This window comes from Bos grunniens, chromosome 7 (assembly GCF_055505025.1).
Source record: "Bos grunniens cultivar Pamir isolate PY7600 chromosome 7, Bosgru_T2T1.0, whole genome shotgun sequence".
Classification (NCBI taxonomy): Eukaryota; Metazoa; Chordata; class Mammalia; order Artiodactyla; family Bovidae; genus Bos; species Bos grunniens.
Window position 1 is genome coordinate 34,632,651 of NC_141171.1, and position 20,147 is coordinate 34,652,797.

A 20,147-nucleotide genomic window follows, 5' to 3' on the forward strand; every position below is an offset into this window, starting at 1 on the left:
CGCTTCCAATGTGGGGGGAAGGGGGTGGGGCTTGGGCTCAATACCTGGTCAGGGAAGTAGATCCCACATGCCACAGCTAAGAGTTCATATGCCTCAACTAAAGATCCTGCATGCTGCAACAAAGATTGAAGATCCCATGTGCCACAAAACTAAGACCTGGTGCAGTCAAATAAAGAAAAATAAATGCTAAACAAAAACAAAAAAATCTCTACACATCCAATAGTCCAGATCCTTAAACAACAACAAAAAAATTCTTTTAAGTGAGGGAGGATGTTAAAGAAATCTATAGATTAAAAGAGACTTCTCTGTGGTACAGTGATTAAGAGCCTGCCTGCCAATGCAGCGGATTTAAGTTTGACCCCTGGTCTAGGAAGACCCCACATGCCTCGGAGAAACTAATCCCGTGCTCCACAACTACTGAGCTTGTGCTCTAGAGCCTGAGAGCCAGAACTCCGGAAGGCCACACACCCTAGAACCTGTGCTCTGGAACAAGAGAACCCACAGCAACGAGAAACCCATGCACCGCAACTAGAGAGCAGCCCCTGCTCATTGCAGCTAGAGAAAAGACCAGCACAAACAAAAATAAATAAGAGACTTAAAAGACACACATTTTTTTAAAAACAGGCAAGACTAAACTGCAGTGTATAAGGCTGCTCACTTGTGTGATAAAACCATAAAGAGATGCAAGGAAGTGATTACTGTAAAGGTTAGGATAGCATTTACTTTTGGAGGGATGAAGGCAAATGTGATTAGGGTGGGTATTTAAAGGCACTTTTGGGGAAGTTGGCAAAGTTCTATTTCTTGATCTGAGTGACAGTTGTATGAGTATCTTATAATAATTCACTAAGGTATTAATTTGTTACATGAGTTTTCTTTTTTTTTGTTATTTGTGCTTTATTTTACAATAAAAAGGTTTTAAAAGTATTAAGAAAATCTAACATTTCCTCCATATCATATTAAAAAACACTCAAAGTGGACTAAAGATATAAACCTAAGAGTGGAAACCATAAAACTCCTAGAAGGAAACAAAAGTAGTCTTTGACATAAATTGTAGCAATCTTTTTTTGGATCTATTTCCTAAGGCAAAGGAAACAAAATCAAAAAAATAAACAAATGAGGTCTAATTAAACTAATAAAAAGTGGGGTCTAGAAACCATCTTCAAAACTAAAAGACAGCCTGCTGAATGAGAGAAAATATTTGCAAATGATGTGACCTATATAACAGGTTAATATCCAAAATATGCAAACTGCTCATATAACTCAATATCAAAAAAACAAAAACCCAATCAAAAAATGGGCAGACGATCTGAATAGACATTTGTCCAGAGAAGACATACAGATGGCCCATAGGCACATGAAAAGATGCTCAATGTCGCTACTCATCAGAGAAATACAAATCAAAACCGTAGTGAGCTATCACCGCACACCTGTTAAAATGGTCATCGCCAAAGAGACCACAAATACCAAATCCTGGCAAGAATGTGGAGGAAAAGGAAAGCCTTACGCCCTGTTATGGGAATGCAAGTTGCTGCAGCCACTATGGAAAACAGTATGGGGATTCCTCAAAAAACTAAAAATGGAACTACCATGTGATGCAGGGCTTCCCAGGTGGAACCAGTGATAAACAATGGTCTGCCAAGGCAGGAGACCTAAGAGACATGGGTTCGATCCTGGAGCAGAAAGATCCCCTGGAGGAGGGAATGGCAGCCCATTCCAGTATTCTTGCCTGGAGAATCCCATGGACATGGAAGCAACCTCAGTGCTCACTGACAGACCAGTGGATGAAGAACTGGTGTGCATTTATATACACATAGAATATTACTCAGTCATAAAAAAATTTTTTTTTACCAGTTTAACAACATGGAAGGAACTGAGTATTATTCTTAGTAAGACAAGTCAGACAAAGAAAGATAAATATTGCATTTATTGCTTATACGTGGAATCTAATAACACAAATGAATGAGTATAACAAAGCAGAAACAAACTCACAGATACATAGAACAAATTAGCAACTGCAGTTACCACTGAGGAGAGGGAAGAGGGAAAGATGAAGGGAAGGGTATTAAGAAGTACAAATTACTATATACAAAATAAATATAGCACAGGGAATATAACTACTATTTTATAATAACTTTAAATGAAATATAATCTACAAAAATATTGAATCACTATGGCTGGATGGCATCACTGACTCGATGGACGTGAGTCTGAGTGAACTCCGGGAGTTGGTGATGGACAGGGAGGTCTGGCGTGCTGCGATTCATGGAGTCGCAAAGAATCGGACACGACTGAGCGACTGATCTGATCTGATGTTGTATTAATATTATAAATCAACTATACTTCATTTAAAGAAAAAGCAATAAAGTAACATTTTCTTTTTAAATTAAAAAAAGAAAAAGAAAATCTAGACTTGTCAGCACAGTAAGAGCCAACTGGTAGAAAACTGAGCAAGGTAACAGAGAAGCAGCCAATCAGCTTGGAGCCAGTGTCTTATGAAGGCCTTCTGTCTCAATGAACTGCTCATGGTGACATTAAATGATTTCTTTTTTTTTTTTTTTAAGTCCTGCCACATAGCATGTGGGAGGTTTAATTCTCGGATAAGGGATCCAACCTGTGGCCCCTGTAGTGGAAGCTCACAGTCTTAACCACTGGGCAACCAGGGAAGTCCCTGATTTCATCTATACTGTTAAATGAAAATTTGCCTTGTAACACTTCAAATCATGTTTTAAAGCGTATGGCAAATAGTGTGCTCCAAAATATCTCAAAGGTGCTCTCAGTTCAAAACAACCTCTTGGATGCCTAACTGGAATTGCAAATAACTGTTGGGTGTTGATTTCTCACAGAAATAAGATTAATCACTTGATTCAAACTTGTAGCATTCAGCATACCAACATAGGGCAGCTTTGAGTTCCTAGAATTAGACAAGAACCTTACAGCCCTTACTCCCCTACTCAGCTCTATATGCATATTATTAGCAATAGTCTATTAAAAAAAATGAGAAAAAAAATTTCCCCAAACAATAAACATCCTGAAGTTTGAGTGAACTGCCACACACAAGATATTATTACAGCTTTGGCAAGTGAGTTCAGGACTAAGAGAAAAGACACAGGCTCCCCAGGTCTGACTGAACTCTGCAGACAGGACCTGGAGCAGCAGTTGCATTGCATCCCTGGATCAGAGTCACCAAACAAGAAGCATACTTAGCCCTGCATCTGCTAAGACCAACTCCCAGTTGTCAAGCGCTCTGCAAGGTGCAGAAAATGACCATCAAGAAGTTTTCCTAGGACAGTGGATAAGAATCCACCTCCCAATGCAGAGGACACAAGTTCAATCTCTAGCCTGGGAAGATTCTGCATGCCTCGGAGCCCGGGCTCCTCAACAAGAGAAGTCACGGCAGTGAGAAACCTGTGTACAGCAACAAAGAGTAGCCTACAGGCGCCGCAACTAGAGAAAGCCTTTGAAAGCAACAAAAGATTCAGCACAGCCAAAAATTAACAAAAAAATTAATTTAAAAAGTTTTCCCAGCTTTTACTGAATTTGCCTCACACTATGATTCTATAACCTAAGCACAAATTTCCCATTTCAGACTGGCACTCTTCTGTACAAGCCAATAATGAAACACACATTCCTCTGGGTTATGAAAATTGTCCAACTTCTTCCCAATACAAAAATGGAGATAAATGTTATTTTCTACTTGGGAAGTGCAGCACCATTGATCTTGAACTTCCACATCCTTACTCTGATATACATTGGTGAATTATATCTGAAATAAACATAGGACTTTAGTATCATCTGCAATGGCAAGGGTCTGTGAATGACAGACCCTAAATGCCTGGACATGGCCCCACAGACTCGGTCTTCACCTGCACCTCGATGAGGAGACTGAGGTGGCTTGTTGAAGGTCACTAGGTGAGTCAGTATCAGTCGAGCACACTCCCAAGGCTCATCTTTCTACTACTGAAAACACCACAATGTCAATTCTATCTCAATCTTAAAATGTGAAGAATAAAATGGGACATAAACTCTGACGCAGACTCTGGCTGGAGGAGCCTGGAGCAGTTTTATTGAGGGGTAATATCCTGCAGCCGTTCAGAACATAAGGATGGGATGAAGCTGAGGGTGTGACTCCCTGCTCAGCCACGCATCTGTGGCAGGTCATTTAACCTCCCAGAGCCTCAGCGCAGATTAACAACAATACCTTTCTCATAGATCTGTTAGGAAGATGAATTTAACAATGTGTATAAAGCATTTAGCACAGTGCCCACCCCATTGTAAGTACTCAAAAAGTACCATTGTTGGATTGGGGTTGTAAACACTTCTATAAACATACAGAACTCTCTATTTGATGAACATCTGCTGGGTTTCAATGCAGCCTACTCTCTCCAAAGTAAGTGGTGCTATTTTTATAAACTCACAACATTAAAAAGTCATTACTAGCAGTGCCTAAGTATATATGTGTGATTAATACCTTCCACATCTCTGCTTTGTTTTTTGTTTTTTCCCCCCAACTATTCATCCTGGGTGGATAATTTTAATTCTAATAAAACCGTGGATTATTATTATCAGTAATAGTGATGGCTTAGCTAGAGAGCTTCTAGAGCTTGGGAGCCTAGGGCTGGTGCAGATATTATCTGTCTGCCCAATAATCATGCCTCTCTCCCTTGTTCCCATTAGTACTGCCAACCTCCCACAGTGGAAATTTTCCCCTTACTATCCACTACTTACTTTCAGTTTCTCTGGCAGCTGTGACTCAGTTCTGGCCAGCGAGGCCTGAGGAGGCTTCAGGAAAGATTTATCCTCTGATGAAAAGAGATGGGGACGTCCCTGGTGGTCCAGTGGTTAAGACTCCACACTTTCAATGCAGGAACTTTGGGTTTGATCTCTGGTCAGGATGGCTTAAGTGGTAAAGAATCCACCTGCAATGCAGGAGACACAGAAGACATGGGTTTGATCCCCAGGTCAGGAAGATCCCCTGGAGGAAGACATGACAACCCACTCCAGTATTCTTGCCTGAAAAATCCCATAGACGGATGAGCCTGGAAGGCTACAGTCCATAGGGCTGCAAAGAGTTGGACACAGTTGAGCACATACACGCAAAAAAACCACACACATAGGGAAGATCCCACATGCTATGCAGCATGGCCCAGCCTGGCCCCCAAATAAAAAGAAATGACTAAGTAAAAAGAAAAAAGACAGACACTACAGGAGAACAGATTTATCGCTGCCCTCTCTGTGCCCATCCCTCCCCCCATATCCACCAGCTCCTCCTGCCTTTGAATGAGTTTGGAGACACTTGTGATACCCATCACAGAAGAAGCTATTTTCTGTCTAGGAGGTCACAGGTCTGCAATTTAAAAAAACATAGCATACTAAGAATGGGAGAAGAGAAGGATGGATGGAACCTGGTTCCTGATGATACTGCTTGAGGCACTGAGTCAACTCTGGGTTGGTACCTGTCACATAAGATAATTGAATGTCTATACTGCTCAAACCACTGTTAGCTAGGCACTCACTTACCTGCAGCCTAAAGCATTCTAATCATGGGCTGAATCATGCGCCCACCCCCAGCCCATCCTAACTGGTATGGGATAAATTGTGCCCCCTGTGGTCTGTCTCTGTCTCAACCTCCTCCATCTGCACCCTTTCCCAAATTGTGAGGCTGGAAAACCCCCCGATGTGCTGGACTCAAGGGCAGCAAACCTGGGGGATGGCTGGCTAGAGAGGAAGGCTGAAGCAAGACTCAAACCATCCATACTTGTGGGTCCCTGGTCAGAGGGAAAAAATCGTGGTTCCACTAAAACTAGAGAGATTTGCACTTTCATATATTGAATTTCTCACCCCCACTACCTCAAAATGGGTCTATATTTGGAGATACGGTCTTTAAAAAGTTTAATCCAAGTGCACTGAGGCTTGTCGGGTGGCCCTAATGCAATCTGACTGCTGTACTTATAAGAAGAAGAGATTTGGACACACAGACACGAGGGGCACGTTTACAAAGACGCCTGAGAGAACTGGTTGCCAGCAGCTCTGGACTGCAGTAATATGAAAGGAAGTTCCTCAAGGCTGAAGGATTGAAAACTACGTGAAGAAAATGGATCTACACTAAAGAATGAAGAGCCTCAAATAAGTAGATAAATATAAAAAACTTTTCTCCATGTTTTAATTTCTTCAAAAGATCATTGTTTAAAGTGAAAACTAATAACCATGATTTCTGAGGATTATATCTGTAGACATAAACCATGTGATAATAACAAAAAGGCTATTATTTGGAATACCTCCCTCCCCCCTTTTTTTTACCATGCTGTTTGACTTACATATAGATGTAAACCAGATAATAATACAAAGGATATTATTTGTAATACCCCCTCCCTTTTTTGGGGGCCATTCTGTACAACTTTCAGGACTTTAGTTCCTCAGTCAAGGGTTGAACCCAGGCTACTGCTGTGAAAGTGCCCTGCCCTAAATCACTAGACTGCCAGGGAACTCTCTGTAATCACCTTTACAAAAGAGATTGTTACAGATAAGACTTCTGCCCCCTTCCCCCCAAATTCATATGGTGAAGCCCTAACCCCAGGGTGAGAGAGGGCCTTTTAAAAAGTAATAAAGGTTAAATGAGGTCAAAAGGGTAGGACTCTAATCCAATATGAATGCTGTTCTTATAAAGAGAAAGAGACCACAGACGCATGCAGACTGAGGAAAGACCATGTAAAGAAACAAGAAGGTGATCACCTTCAAACCCAGGAGAGAAGCCTCAGGGGAAACCATACCTGTCAACAGCTTGATCTTGGTTTTCCAGCCTCTAGAACTGTGAGGAATAAATTCCTATTAAGCCACCCAGTCTGCAGTGTATTGTTATGATAGCCCCAGCAAACTGTTACAGGGATCTGGTATACTATTTACTATCATGAATATACAAACACTAGGGCAACCACAAGAGGGAACAGAACTTACGAAAGACTGATCGAAGGGTAAACTTTCAGGTGGACGTTTTATAAGGAACTCAGAGCCCAGGTATGCACCAGGAAGACCGTGGTGATTCACTCTCTGCCCTGTGGTCTGTCTCTGCAAGTCACTGCCCAACCTCCTCCATCTGTCCCTTTTTCCAAATTGTGAGGCGGGAAAGCCCCTGGTGTGCTAGACTTGGGGCCAGCAAACCCAGAAGATGGCTGGCTACAGAGGAAGCCTCAGGCAAGACTCAAATTATCCATACTTGTGGGTCCCTAGTCAGATATTTAAACCTAGAGGAAATAATCGTGGTTCTATGAAAATTTGTATTACGTATCATTAGTAGTGGGCTTCCCTGGTGGCTCAGTGGTAACGAATCTGCCTACCAGTGCAGGAGATGTGGGTTCAATCCCTAGGTTGGAAAGATCCCCTGGAGAAGGAAATGGTAAGCCACTCCAGTGTTCTTGCCTGGAAAAGCCCACGGGCAGAGAAGCCTGGCTGGCTACAGTCCATAGAGGTCACAACTGAGCAATTAAATAACAATCATCAGTAGCAGACCATTAGGATTCAGTTTTCAAGGCCGCTGTTAGAATGATAAATTAAAAACTGACCAGAATTTAGAAATAGGGAAGAAAGTCTCAAGTACTGACACAACTCAAAATGCAAAATAAAGCAAAAGGAGGAGGAGGAAGAAGAAAAGGAAGAGGAAGTGGAGGAGGGGAGAGGGAGGAGGAAGTCAGAGCAAGCAAGACCATTACAAAGAAAATTGTTCTCCATTTTCTACTGCTCACCAATTACAACATGAGAAGGGCACCCCTTCAGAACAGGATAGATTCCTGGAGGTGCCAGGACCTCTGGACAGAGGAGTAGACTCAGGGAAGAGAAAACAGGCCACTTGTCAACTCAAGAGTCTTGAGGCTGGGGCTCCTCCCAACAGGTCCCACTCACCCACGTCAGTGATCAGAGACACAAGGTATCAAGTCAGTAGCACACTAAAGGATGAGGTCAGCACTGCCAGTGATTCGAAATCGAGACTGTGAACAAATGCACACTGAGCAGACTCCCTGGTGTCCCTGCTTCATGGCTTTCAATTCCTGAATCTATCTTCGGGACACCACAAGTGGTTTTGGTTGTTATTTTTTGTTCCTGACCTGGCTGTTGGTCAACATTTTTCAACCCAATGAGGATCTACTTGTATAAACTTCATTATTTCTTAGGATGGGTACATGGGTGTTCATTTGGGGCATGTTCCTGTCAATCATCTTTAAACTTTAAAGCTACTCTATTACTTTCAAGTGATTAGCACTTTCCACTGCCAGAAAACACAGAACACCTACAGATACTTGCTGAATGAATTATCTTTAGAGACCAAGACATTAAAACTGTTCTCCCAGGCTAGGGGTTTTCAACTGGCTGGGCATCAGTCCCTGGGGATGGGGTGGGAGGGCTGTGAGGTTTGTTAGGAATGCAGATTCCCAGGCCCCACTTTGTGATAACACAGTAGGTAGGGCCCAGGAATCTGCACCTTTTGGATCAGGCTTCCCAGATGATTCTAATTTGCAGTCATGTTGGGAGCTCTGGCCCCAGATGAGCCCTAAAATAGAGCAACATGTTGGACAAATTCAAAGTTTCATTTGAGAGATCACCTCTGTGGCTGCTTAGATAATCGCATCCTCAGATCAGTCCACTCAGGGCACACAGGCAGGGACCCAGGAAGTTCCTTATCAACACAGAGTCTCTCACCTTAACAAGAAGAGCAGCTGCTTTTTCAAGAACCTTCATGTGTTCCAAGCCATAAAAAGCAAAGGAGCAAAACAGCTACACAGAGGCCATTGCTGAATGCCAGGAGAGGTCTGAGTTCACCACCTGTCCCAGGAATACTCGGTGAGTCACCCGGGGCCTATCTCTGCACTAAGGCAGACAGAATTCCATCACTGAGTCTAGACTGCTCTACCCTTCCAGGGCGGGGATAGTATTGAATCAAACACCAGCCATTTCCCAGAAAACTACTTCATCTTTTTAAAGACAGGAGAAGGGGGAGGGGAAATGGAGTTCTTTCCTGATCACAGAGGGATGGAATCAGGTATTAGATTTATTTCTTAAAGCTCTGAGTTATCAAAGCTTGCTCTGAACTTTGCAACCTCTGGCCAACACTGTACCGCCACCTTTTCTCAGAGGACGGTAGCATTTCTATGGAATTCCCTTGTTGCATTTCTATAAAATTCCCTTGTTCCCATCTGTGTGTGTGTGAGAGAGCCTACATACAACTCAGGAAGCCAGAGATGGGAAAAGATGAGGACAGTGAGGGCTCCACAAGCAAACACACAACCTCTGTCTCTTTCACTTTGGTTGACAGTCACGTTATTTGCTGTTGTTCAGCCACTCGGACGTGTCTAGCTCTTTGCGACTCCATGGACTGCAGCACGCCAGGCTTCCCTGTCCTTCCCTGTTTCCCACGGTTTGTTCAGACTCATGTCCATTGAGTTGATGATGCCATTTATAAGTCATGTTTTAAGGAACACTTTTTTTTTTTTTGGTTGTATCACATAACACATGGGATCCAGTTCCCTGACTAGGGATCAAACCTGTGCCCCCTTCATTGGAAGCACAGAGTCTTAACCACTAAACCCCAGGGAAGTCCCAGGGAACTCATTTACTGAAATAAAATAATAGTCAGGAGTGGAGAAGGTTTGAACTAGGTGAATTTGGCTTGAAGGAGTAAGAATCAGGCTTAACCAGAGTATTGGCCAGGTGGCTCCTTTCAAATGTTCACAGTGTCCTGTGTGCCCTGCGGAGCGCTGTGTTCCCGGAAGAGTTAGCTCCAGGGGACAGGCCTGGAGGTAGCGTCCCTGCCTTCTACAGCTGAGCACTCTCACAACTTTCCCTGAGGACAGCCGAAGCAACTTTGAGACACCAAGGGCAGCAGAGACATCACTTCTTGTCTGGCTTGGAAAATCTGGTTTCATCCATTACCTGTTTCAAATAAGAGCCCCCACAGGTGAAAGGGCAACCCATTGCTCACAAATGAATGGTAACAAATCTTTTAAAAATGCCCCTCATGTACAGGAAGGGTTACTGGATACCATGGCTCTTCTTCTGCCCAGACACATAAAACCCAGGTGCCCTGCTTTGGTTCATTTCTTTTCAGCAGCAGCAGCAGCAAGATTTGCCTATATAATCACATGGTCCTGCAGCTGGGAATCACTGCGTGTATGCGCGCATGCTCAGTTGTGTCTGACTCTTTGTGACTCTATGGACTGTAGCCCGCCAGGCTCCTTAGTCCATGGGATTTTCCAGGTAAGTATACTGGGGTGGGTTGCCATTTCCTACTCCAGAGGATCTTCCCCACTCAGGGATCGAACCTAAGTCTCTTATATCTCCTGCATTAGCAGGTGGATTCTTTACCACTGTGCCACCTGGAAAGCCCAAGAATCAGTGAAGCTGTGCTTCATGTCTGTTCTTCTCTGGGCTTCTCTGGCATCATCAGAGGCAAAAAAGGAAAGTTCATGTTCAAAGCACATGTGGTACAAGTCACCACTCTTCCTCTCTGCTCCACTATGTACAAACACCATCATCTTGAAATGAGAGTAATTTGGCCAGTCCAACAAAGTTGACCACTTGCTTTGGCACACTGGCTATAAAGAGAGGAATATCCTGCTTAAGTGACACAATTCTGTAATTGAAATATATATCCCCACTTTTTAGATAAAGCAATGGGCTCAAAGCTTAAGTAGCTTATCCCAAGTTACACAGCCAGTAGTAGCTGAGATATGAACAGCTGATTCCATCAGTGTCCTGTGAACCAACCACTTTTTGACTAAACTAGAAGTCATCTTAATTCCCAATGTTTAAGGAAATGATAACAAGTGGAAATTTGGATTTAATTCCATTCTCTGTTATTAAAGAAACAAACCCCAGTGTGTTTATAAGTTAGCTTGGGTTGCCCCACGGAAGGCCCATTCCAGTGATCTCTCACTCATTTTTTTATTTCTTTTTGGTGAGGAAGATGGCTGCATGCCTACCCCTCAGTCACCTCGAGTGAAATATCTTCATGTTTGACCAGCAAGAGATCAATCACCCATTTTGTTCTATGTAAAAAAGCACAATAAGGAAATTCCCTTGTGGTGCAGTGGTTAGGACTCTGCACTTTGACTGCTGAAGGCTCGGGTTTGATCCCTGATCAGGGAACTAAGAACCCACAAGCCTTGTGGGCAGCCAAAAAAAAAAAAAAATACAATCCTGGGAAAACAAACTTAGTGATGTCCATCCAGCTTTGCAGCTAGCTCTGGTTTCTCAGAAGTAAAGAATCCATCTGCAATGCAGGAGATGCAGGTAGACAAGGGTTCGATCCCTGAGTCAATCCCTGGAGAAGGAAATAGCAACCCACTCCAGTATCCTTGCCTGGGAAATCCCATGGACAGAGGAGCTTGGAGTGCTACAGTCCACTGGATTGCAAAGAGTTGGACATGACTGAGTACACACACACACACATACACACACACACACTGAATCTTTGCTACCTTGGTTCTGAACCATAAACACTTGTTTCCAGAGAAAAAGCAACTGCTCTCTAAAAGGATGAGTGGATGTTGTTTGATCATTGTGGAGCATGTGACACTTTAAAACAAGTTTCTCAGGTAATTTCCATGCTTCACATGCAAGACCAAGAAAACAAAACCTATGGACTCAGGTTTACTGCAATTATGCCTCTGGTCATTTGAAACAAACATCAGAAGAAAGATGTTTATTTCAGCTTCTTCTTATTGAGAAATAAAAAATATTTTGAAAATGGTTCCTCTACTGTGCTAAGGAAGTGCCTTTACTTTCCTTTGTGAAACTCAGAAGAATTGTGAACCCATCTTTGCACTATCAATTTCCCTTCAGGGACCTGTTCAAATATTTTTGTACATGTCACCAGTCATCTTGGATCCCAGGCCCTGGTGGGAACATGAGAGGGTTGCACAGTGCCATTCACACAGGAGGAGCTCAATAATACCTGCTGCCTGAATGAATGGAGCCCTGGCAAGCTGGATAGAGGGGATGTACCTCTCAACTTATATAAGGGCCAACGCGGCAATCTAAGACTCATGGGCCGGATGGTCCCTAAGGTACCTCTCGCCTCTCATTCTAGAATCATCTACCCACTACTGGCAGCTCATTTCCTCCTCGTAAGGCCAAAATGCAGAATTCAAATTGACATTCACTGGTACTACTTAACCTCATTTACATTTGGCAGCAAGGTTCACTGATTTTTTTTCTTTTTACCCTTAATGACTCATCCATTTTTAGCTATTGGGAAGACCCACTGATGGACAGAAGTCTAGAAACTGCAATTGGCTCAGACCCCTAGGCCAAAGTTATCAAAACTAGAGGGGGCGGGGAGCAGGAAGTAAACTGTTTCTCACAGGGAGACATGAAGGTTGAGGTGTTAAAAGCTCCTTTTTGGTGTTTGCTGAGTTCTTACTGTGTGCATTTGGTATTAAAGGCAGGATGTGGGCAGCATGAGGCAAGTTGAGGTGATAGAAGTTTATCTGGCAGCACACAGTGCCTTCTCTTACACTCTGCAGTGGAGCCGATTCTGTGAATGCCAGACTGAGGGAAGCTTTCCCCATTTATCCAGGTTGGCCCCTGTGTCAGTGTCCATGGTACTGGGGCTGCGCTAATATTCCTTCCACCTCCATGAGAAAACAGGTGGCCTTTATCTGTTATCACCCACCTTCCTCTGCCTCCAAGAGGTCACCCCATGCTCAACCCCCTCAATTTGTACCATGCAAAAATAGAGGGAGTGGAGAATGGACTCTTCTGCAAGATGTGGAAGCAAAGCTAAATTCTGATTGAGGACAAACGAAATCTCCAAGAAGGAAATGTGTTCATTCCAAGGGGATGATCCAAGCAGTCAAGGATTAATTTAATTAACCAACTACGAGGTCTCTCTAGTGCCTGGCACTAAGGCAGTCTCAGCTTCAAGGATTTGCTATTCGGAGTTCCCTAAGTCATAAACCACCCAGAAACTGCTCCTCCCCCCACACAGCATTTCCTAATGGGTACTGTTTAGATGCAATCATTTCTCTCCACACACCCTTTCCTCCAATTTCAACAGAATAAAGAACTGCAGAGAACAGGCCTCATAAAATGCTCCTTTCCTGGCCCTGCAGTGTGAGTGCACATCCTCAGTTTCTGCCATTCCGTAGGGCTCCCAGAATAGCCTATCCACAACACTCACTACACAGAGGAAGACGATATCCAGTAACATAGTAGAAACAGAAAACTGAGAGACAACAAAGATACGTATATTTTCTAGCTCACGCCACCCCTTTTCTCACTAGATTTAAACAGAACAAAAGGCACTAAGGTTAAAGTCTCCCTTAAATAAAAAAATGTAAGGGATCATCCATGTAGAATTACTACATTTGGGGGGGAACCTTCTTATATTCAATATTTTATTGATCATTCTTAAATTAGCAGCTAATCTAGATAGATATAATGGCTTAGAAGGCTTATTTCTGTTAATGCAAAAACCTTAATACCAAACATTCAATGTCTAAGGTATCCATACTTTACAGGGAGGTAGATGGTACTCCATTTTCCTAAACTCTATTTATTCAAATTACAGGTATAAACTCAAAAGCCGAGCCAAGAAGTGGCAGAGCCAAGTAGTACATATCGGGCGAACTGGTACTTGCAAAAAAAATCTACAAAAAAGCCAGTTGTGTCACCATAACTTGCTGACTTAACTCCCCACGACAGATCTAATTAGAAGGTGGCAGTAAATCTTTCCAGGTGTTTAATTAAGTGTGATAATTATTTCTTTCCTTAAAGACAGATGGAATCATATGTTTACATTTCAAAGCATAATGTTTCCTTAGTTAAAACACTGGAAATACTTTTGTGAAACACAGGATTCAAACCAGGATAAAAATATCTGCTGTGATAAGCAGCACTTAAAGTGATTTATCAGCTCTAAGTTTCATTTGCAAGGGCACAATGGCAACTTCAAGTCTGCTCTGTTCTGGTTATTTCCTTTAGCTATATAGTTTTGTTTTCCTTACGCCTCAATGAATACTTTCTACTCTATATGCCATTTTCCTGCCAGCATCTCGTAAATGAAGTCTTATCAAGAAAGCGGGAAAACATTATGGGCATCTCTACTTTCACAGCAAGAACATGGCAAGAATAAACCAAGATAGAGAGGAATTCAGAGACAGTTATAATTGGATGGGACCTCAGCAACCAGGGAATCATTTTACAGGTGGATTAGAGTACTGTCCTGCTATCAATTAAATGTTTTTTAGGGCAGAAATACGCCCTATATTGAAATAGTATTGACCTCCCCAATAAAAATTATATATGTAATTATATGTATACTTCTAAGTCGCTTCAGTCGTGTCCGACTCTGTGCGACCTCACAGACGGCAGCCCACCAGGCTCCGCTGTCCCTGGGATTCTCCAGGCAAGAACACTGGAGTGGGTTGCCATTTCCTTCTCCAATTATATGTATAGAAGGGTCGAATTATCAGTCTTAAGTAGCTCAAGGATTTCCGTTGTTTCAACATTGAGCACCCAACTATCTTCTTCCTCCCTTGCTTCTCTCAGGGTACTGCTCCTCCTACCCAGTGCTGTTTTAGGAAGTCAGTTGGCTTTAGCAATGCCGTGTTACTGAATCAATGAAGATTTTTGGCCCCTAAATCCTGTTGGTCAACTTGGTCTTGAACTTGCCTACCAGCCGCCCAGATTCTGAAGGCGCCCAAGTGTTCTTGCATCAGGTGCTGAGCGCGCAAAGACACAAGCTCGCGCGCGCATACACACACACACATTTTCTTCCTCAAAGCAAGTCTCCACCGAACGGTCTCAAGGCAAAACTCTAGTCCCTGCCCATTTTACAATGCAGGGTTGGATTACAATCTCAGGCCAGCATCTCGGTCTGCAATCTGGGACATTCTGATAACCGGGGCGGTCCTTTCGACAGCAGGAGCTGTGACCAGGAGGGCGTGACACGTAGCGGGGCCCCCATCTGCAGAAGGAACAGTAAGCGGCTCAGGGCAGAAGGGTGGAAGTTAAGGGGTCATCAGCTCGAGTCGGTAAGGGCTCCCAGCCGAGGTCTCAGATTATCTCGGCGACACAGGAACTGGGTAAAAACTCCGGGGAGTTTCCGGAGCTGTGCGCGCCTGCACACACACACACACACACAAGCTCAGACGCACGCACTCACACCCACTCACATTTACTTCAGAAACTCTCTGTGAGCTGAAAGCGTGCCCCCAGGAGCACCCCGCAGCCCAGTGGCCGGGGAATCCTGTGAGGGTGTCTGCGGGACCGGCGCGCCCGGGAGGCACTTACTCTGAAGAGGGACCCGATGGCGCGGGGACGCTAAGAAGCGAGCTGGGCGAGGTTACGGCGCGGACCAGCCAAGACGCTTGAACGATCGCGGGCTGCCGCGGACTCACCAGCAGAGCGCGGGCCAGAGACGGCGGGAGAAACGGAGCCAGGGGAGGGAGAAAAGGAGCAAGGGGCGGGGCAAAAGAAGCAAGGGGCGGGGACAGGAGGAAGAGCTAAAGAGCCAGGGGCGGGGCGGGAGGAGGATTTAGGAGACTGGGGCGGAGCCGACCGAGGAGGAGGAGCCGGAGGTCGGGGGCGGAGCGTGCGCGGAGGAGTTCAGGACAGGGCGGGCAGGAGAACCCAGGCTTCAGAGGCAGGGCCTGGCACTTGAGGTAAGGAGTGGCCAGGGCTCGGGGAAATGCGGAGGAGGGCTGGTCAGCGGCTCAGGAGCTGGACTTGAGCTGCAAAGCAAGACCTTTGGGCTCAAGGAGCCAGGACCGGCTTGGCAGATACGCAGGGAAGAAGTTACCTTTCGGCTCCCTCGGTTTCTTCAGCTATGAAAGTGAGATACCAGCCTCAAGTTTATTGAGTCTCTTAAGTGAGCTCATGCCAGGCACCTAACAAGTACACATGTATTATCTATTATCTGTTGCCGTTACCTTCGTCGTCGACATCATTTTCCGTATAAGCCCCTAAATCCCTCCTGCCCTTTTTTTCTTTTTATTTTCAGCCTTTACTGGCCTCAAGTCTACCCGGGGATAGCTGATGCATAAGTGATTCCTAAGTTTCCATTTGCGAGGGATGCAAGGTTTCTTTTTAAGAGTTAAAGGGTCATTGGATCCCAGCAAGTCAGTCTGGTCTAAGCCACCTCTGCGGACTTCAATGACTGCCTGTACCCACAGAGTCTAAGACTGGCTATTTACCCGAATGGGGCATAATCTGGGCCCTAAACCCGAGGTAGTCATTCTCAAGGGCAAATGTTGCCGGACCTTCTTGGGAGTGTGATGAATCCGTCCTCCATTCAGTTCAGTTCAGTCACTCAGTCGTGTCCGACTCTTTGCGACCCCATGAATAGCAGCACGCCAGGCCTCCCTGTCCAACACCAACTCCTGGAGTTCACCCAGACTCACGTCCATTGAGTCAGTGATGCCATACAGCCATCTCATCCTCTTTCGTCCCCTTCTCCTCCTGCCCCCAATCCCTCCCAGCATCAGAGTCTTTTCCAATGAGTCAACTCTTTGCATAAGGTGGCCAAAGTACTGGAATTTCAGCTTTAGCATTTCTTTCCTTCCAAAGAAATCCCAGGGCTGATCTCCTTCAGAATGGACTGGTTGGATCTCCTTGCAGTCCAAGGGACTCTCAAGAGTCTTCTCCAACACCACAGTTCAAAAGCATCAATTCTTTGGCGCTCAGCCTTCTTCACAGTCCAACTCTCACACCCATACATGACCACAGGAAAAACCATAGCCTTGACTAGACGAACCTTTGTTGGCAAAGTAATGTCTCTGCTTTTTAATATGCTATCTAGGTTGGTCATAACTTTCCTTCCAAGGAGTAAGCGTCTTTTAATTTCATGGCTGCAGTCACCATCTGCAGTGATTTTGGAGCCCCCAAATATAAAGTCTGACACTGTTTCCACTGGTTCCCTATCTATTTCCCATGAAGTGATGGGACCGGATGCCATGATCTTCGTTTTCTGAATGTTGAGCTTTAAGCCAACTTTTTCACTCTCCACTTTCACTTGCATCAAGAGGCTTTTGAGTTCCTCTTCACTTTCTGCCATAAGGGTGGTGTCATCTGCATATCTGAGGTGATTGATATTTCTCCCGGCAATCTTGATTCCAGCTTGTGTTTCTTCCAGTCCAGTGTTTCTCATAATGTACTCTGCATAGAAGTTAAATAAACAGGGTGACAATATACAGCCTTGACGTACTCATTTTCCTATTTGGAACCAGTCTGTTGTTCCATGTCCAGTTCTAACTGTTGCTTCCTGACCTACATACAAATTTCTCAAGAGGCAGGTTAGGTGGTCTGGTATTCCCATCTCTTTCAGAAATTTTCCACAGTTGATTGTGATCCACACAGTCAAAGGCTTTGGCATAGTCAATAAAGCAGAAATAGATGTTTTTCTGGAACTCGCTTGCTTTTTCCATGATCCAGCAGATGTTGGCAATTTGATCTCTGGTTCCTCTGCCTTTTCTAAAACCAGCTTGAATATCTGGAAGTTCATGGTTCACATATTGCTGAAGCCTGGCTTGGAGAATTTTGAGCATTACTTTACTAGCATGTGAGATGAGTGCAATTGTGCAGTAGTTTGAGCATTCTTTGGCATTGCCTTTCTTTGAGATTGGAATGAAAACTGACCTTTTCCAGTCCTGTGGCCACTGCTGAGTTTTCCAAATTTGCTGGCATATTGAGTGCAGCACTTTCACAGCATCATCTTTCAGGATTTGAAATAGCTCAACTGGAATTCCATCACCTCCACTAGCTTTGTTCGTAGTGATGCTTTCTAAGGCCCACTTGACTTCGCATTCCAGGATGTCTGGCTCTAGGTGAGTGATCACACCATCGTGATTATCTTGGTCGTGAAGATCTTTTTTGTACAGTTCTTCTGTGTATTCTTTCCATCTCTTCTTAATATCTTCTGCCTCTGTTAGGTCCATACCATTTCTGTCCTTTATTGTGCCCATCTTTGCATGAAATGTTCCCTTGGTATCTCTAATTTTCTTGAAGAGATCTCTAGTCTTTCCCCTTCTATTGTTTTCCTCTATTTCTTTGCATTGATCGCTGAAGAAGGCTTTCTTATCTCTTCTTGCTATTCTTTGGAACTCTGCATTCAGATGCTTATATCTTTCCTTTGTTCCTTTGCTTTTCACTTCTCTTATTTTCACAGCTATTTGTAAGGCCTCCCCAGACAGCCATTTTGCTTTTTTGATTTCTTTTCCACGGGGATGGTCTTGATCCCTGTCTCCTGTACAATGTCACAAACCTCATTCCATATTTCATCAGGCACTCTATCTATCAGATCTAGGCCCTTAAATCTATTTCTCACTTCCACTGTATAATCATAAGGGATTTGATTTAGGTCATACCTGTATAGTCTAGTGGTTTTCCCGACTTTCTTCAATTTAAGTCTGAATTTGGCAATAAGGAGTTCATGATCTGAGCCACAGTTTTTGGTCTTGTTTTTGCTGGCTGTATAGGGATTTCTTTGGAAGGAATGATGCTAAAGCTGAAACTCCAGTACTTTGGCCACCTCATGCAAAGAGTTGACTCATTGGAAAAGACTCTGATGCTGGGAGGGATTGGGGGCAGGAGGAGAAGGGGATGACAGAGGATGAGATGGCTGGATGGCATCACTGACTCGATGGACGTGAGTCTGAGTGAACTCCAGGAGTTGGTGTTGGACAGGGAGGCCTGGAGTGCTGCAGTTCATGGGGTCGCAAAGAATCGGACACGACTGAGAGACTGATCTGATCTGATCTTATCCGATAGAGCTTCTCCATCTTTGGCTGCAAAGAATATAATCAATCTGATTTCGGTGTTGACCATCTGGTGATGTCCATGTGTAGAGTCTTCTCTTGTGTTGTTGGAAGAGGGTGTTTGTTATGATCAGTGCATTTTCTTGGCAAAACTCTATTAGTCTTTGCCCTGCTTCATTCCGTATTCCAAGGCCAAATTTGCCTGTTACTCCAGGTGTTTCTTGACTTCCTACTTTTGCATTCCAGTCCCCTATAATGAAAAGGACATCTTTTTTGGGTGTTAGTTCTAAAAGGTCTTGTAGGTTTTCATAGAACCGTTCAACTTCAGCTTCTTCAGTGTTACTGGTTGGGGCATAGACTTGGATTACTGTGATATTGAATGGTTTGCCTTGGAAACGAACAGAGATCATTCTGTGGTTTTTGAGATAGCATCCAAGTACTGCATTTTGGACTCTTTTGTTGACCATGATGGCTACTCCATTTCTTCTAGGGGATTCCTGCCCACAGTAGTAGATATAATGGTCATCTGAGTTAAATTCACCCATTCCAGTCCATTTTAGTTTGCTGATGCCTAGAATGTCGACATTCACTCTTGCCATCTCTTGTTTGACCATTTCCAATTTGCCTTGATTCACGGACCTGACATTCCAGGTTCCTATGCAATATTGCTCTTTACAGCATTGGACCTTGCTTCTATCACCAGTCACACCCACAGCTGGGTATTGTTTTTGCTTTGGTTCCATCCCTTCATTCTTTCTGGAGTTATTTCTCCACTGATCTCCAGTAGCATATTGGGCACCTACCTACTGACCTGGGGAGTTCCTCTTTCAGTATCCTATCATTTTGCCTTTTCATACTGTTCATGGGGTTCTCAAGGCAAGAATACTGAAGTGGTTTGCCATTCCCTTCTCCAGTGGACTACATTCTGTCAGATCTCTCCACCATGACCTGCCCATCTTGGGTTGCCCCATGGGCATGGCTTAGTTTCCTTGAGTTAGACAAGGCTGTGGTCCTAGTGTGATTAGATTGACTAGTTTTCTGTGAGTATGGTTTCAGTGTGTCTGCCCTCTGATGCTCTCTTGCAACACCTACCGTCTTACTTGGGTTTCTCTTACCTTGGGCATGGGGTATCCTCCATTAAGCACCTACTATATGATGGTTCTGTGCAGAGGGCTGGAAATATTAGTAATACTAGCAAAATTTTGTATGTGTTGGTCACTGTTATAATCCTCATAACAACTTATAGATCCTATAGCTACCTTAGTTTCAAAAAACTGAAATCATGGCTTCCGGTCTCATCACTTCATGGCAAACAGATGGGTAAAAAATGGAAACAGCGACAGGTTTTATTTTCTTAAGCTTCAAAACCACTGCAAATGGTGACTGCAGCCATGAAATTACAAG

The 20,147-nt window shown here is 44.0% G+C and overlaps 1 protein-coding gene across 4 annotated transcripts in view; it reads right to left on the reverse strand.

The window, feature by feature from the left end:
* Positions 1–15,460, reverse strand: part of TNFAIP8 (TNF alpha induced protein 8) — a 144,519-nt gene extending 129,059 nt beyond the window's left edge. For 2 of the 4 annotated variants that reach the window (XM_086410739.1, XM_086410737.1), the window contains exons 1-2: positions 15,390–15,460; positions 4,726–4,916 (exon numbers count right to left, since the gene is read on the reverse strand). In XM_086410739.1, the coding sequence (XP_086266865.1) occupies position 4,726 (1 nt within the window). In that variant the 5' untranslated portion in view covers positions 4,727–4,916; positions 15,390–15,460. Of the gene's footprint in view, positions 1–4,725; positions 4,917–15,282 lie in introns of all 4 variants that reach the window. The other 2 variants (XM_086410738.1, XM_086410735.1) reach the window with 1 other exon arrangement.
* Between the last annotated feature and the right edge of the window lie 4,687 nt (positions 15,461–20,147).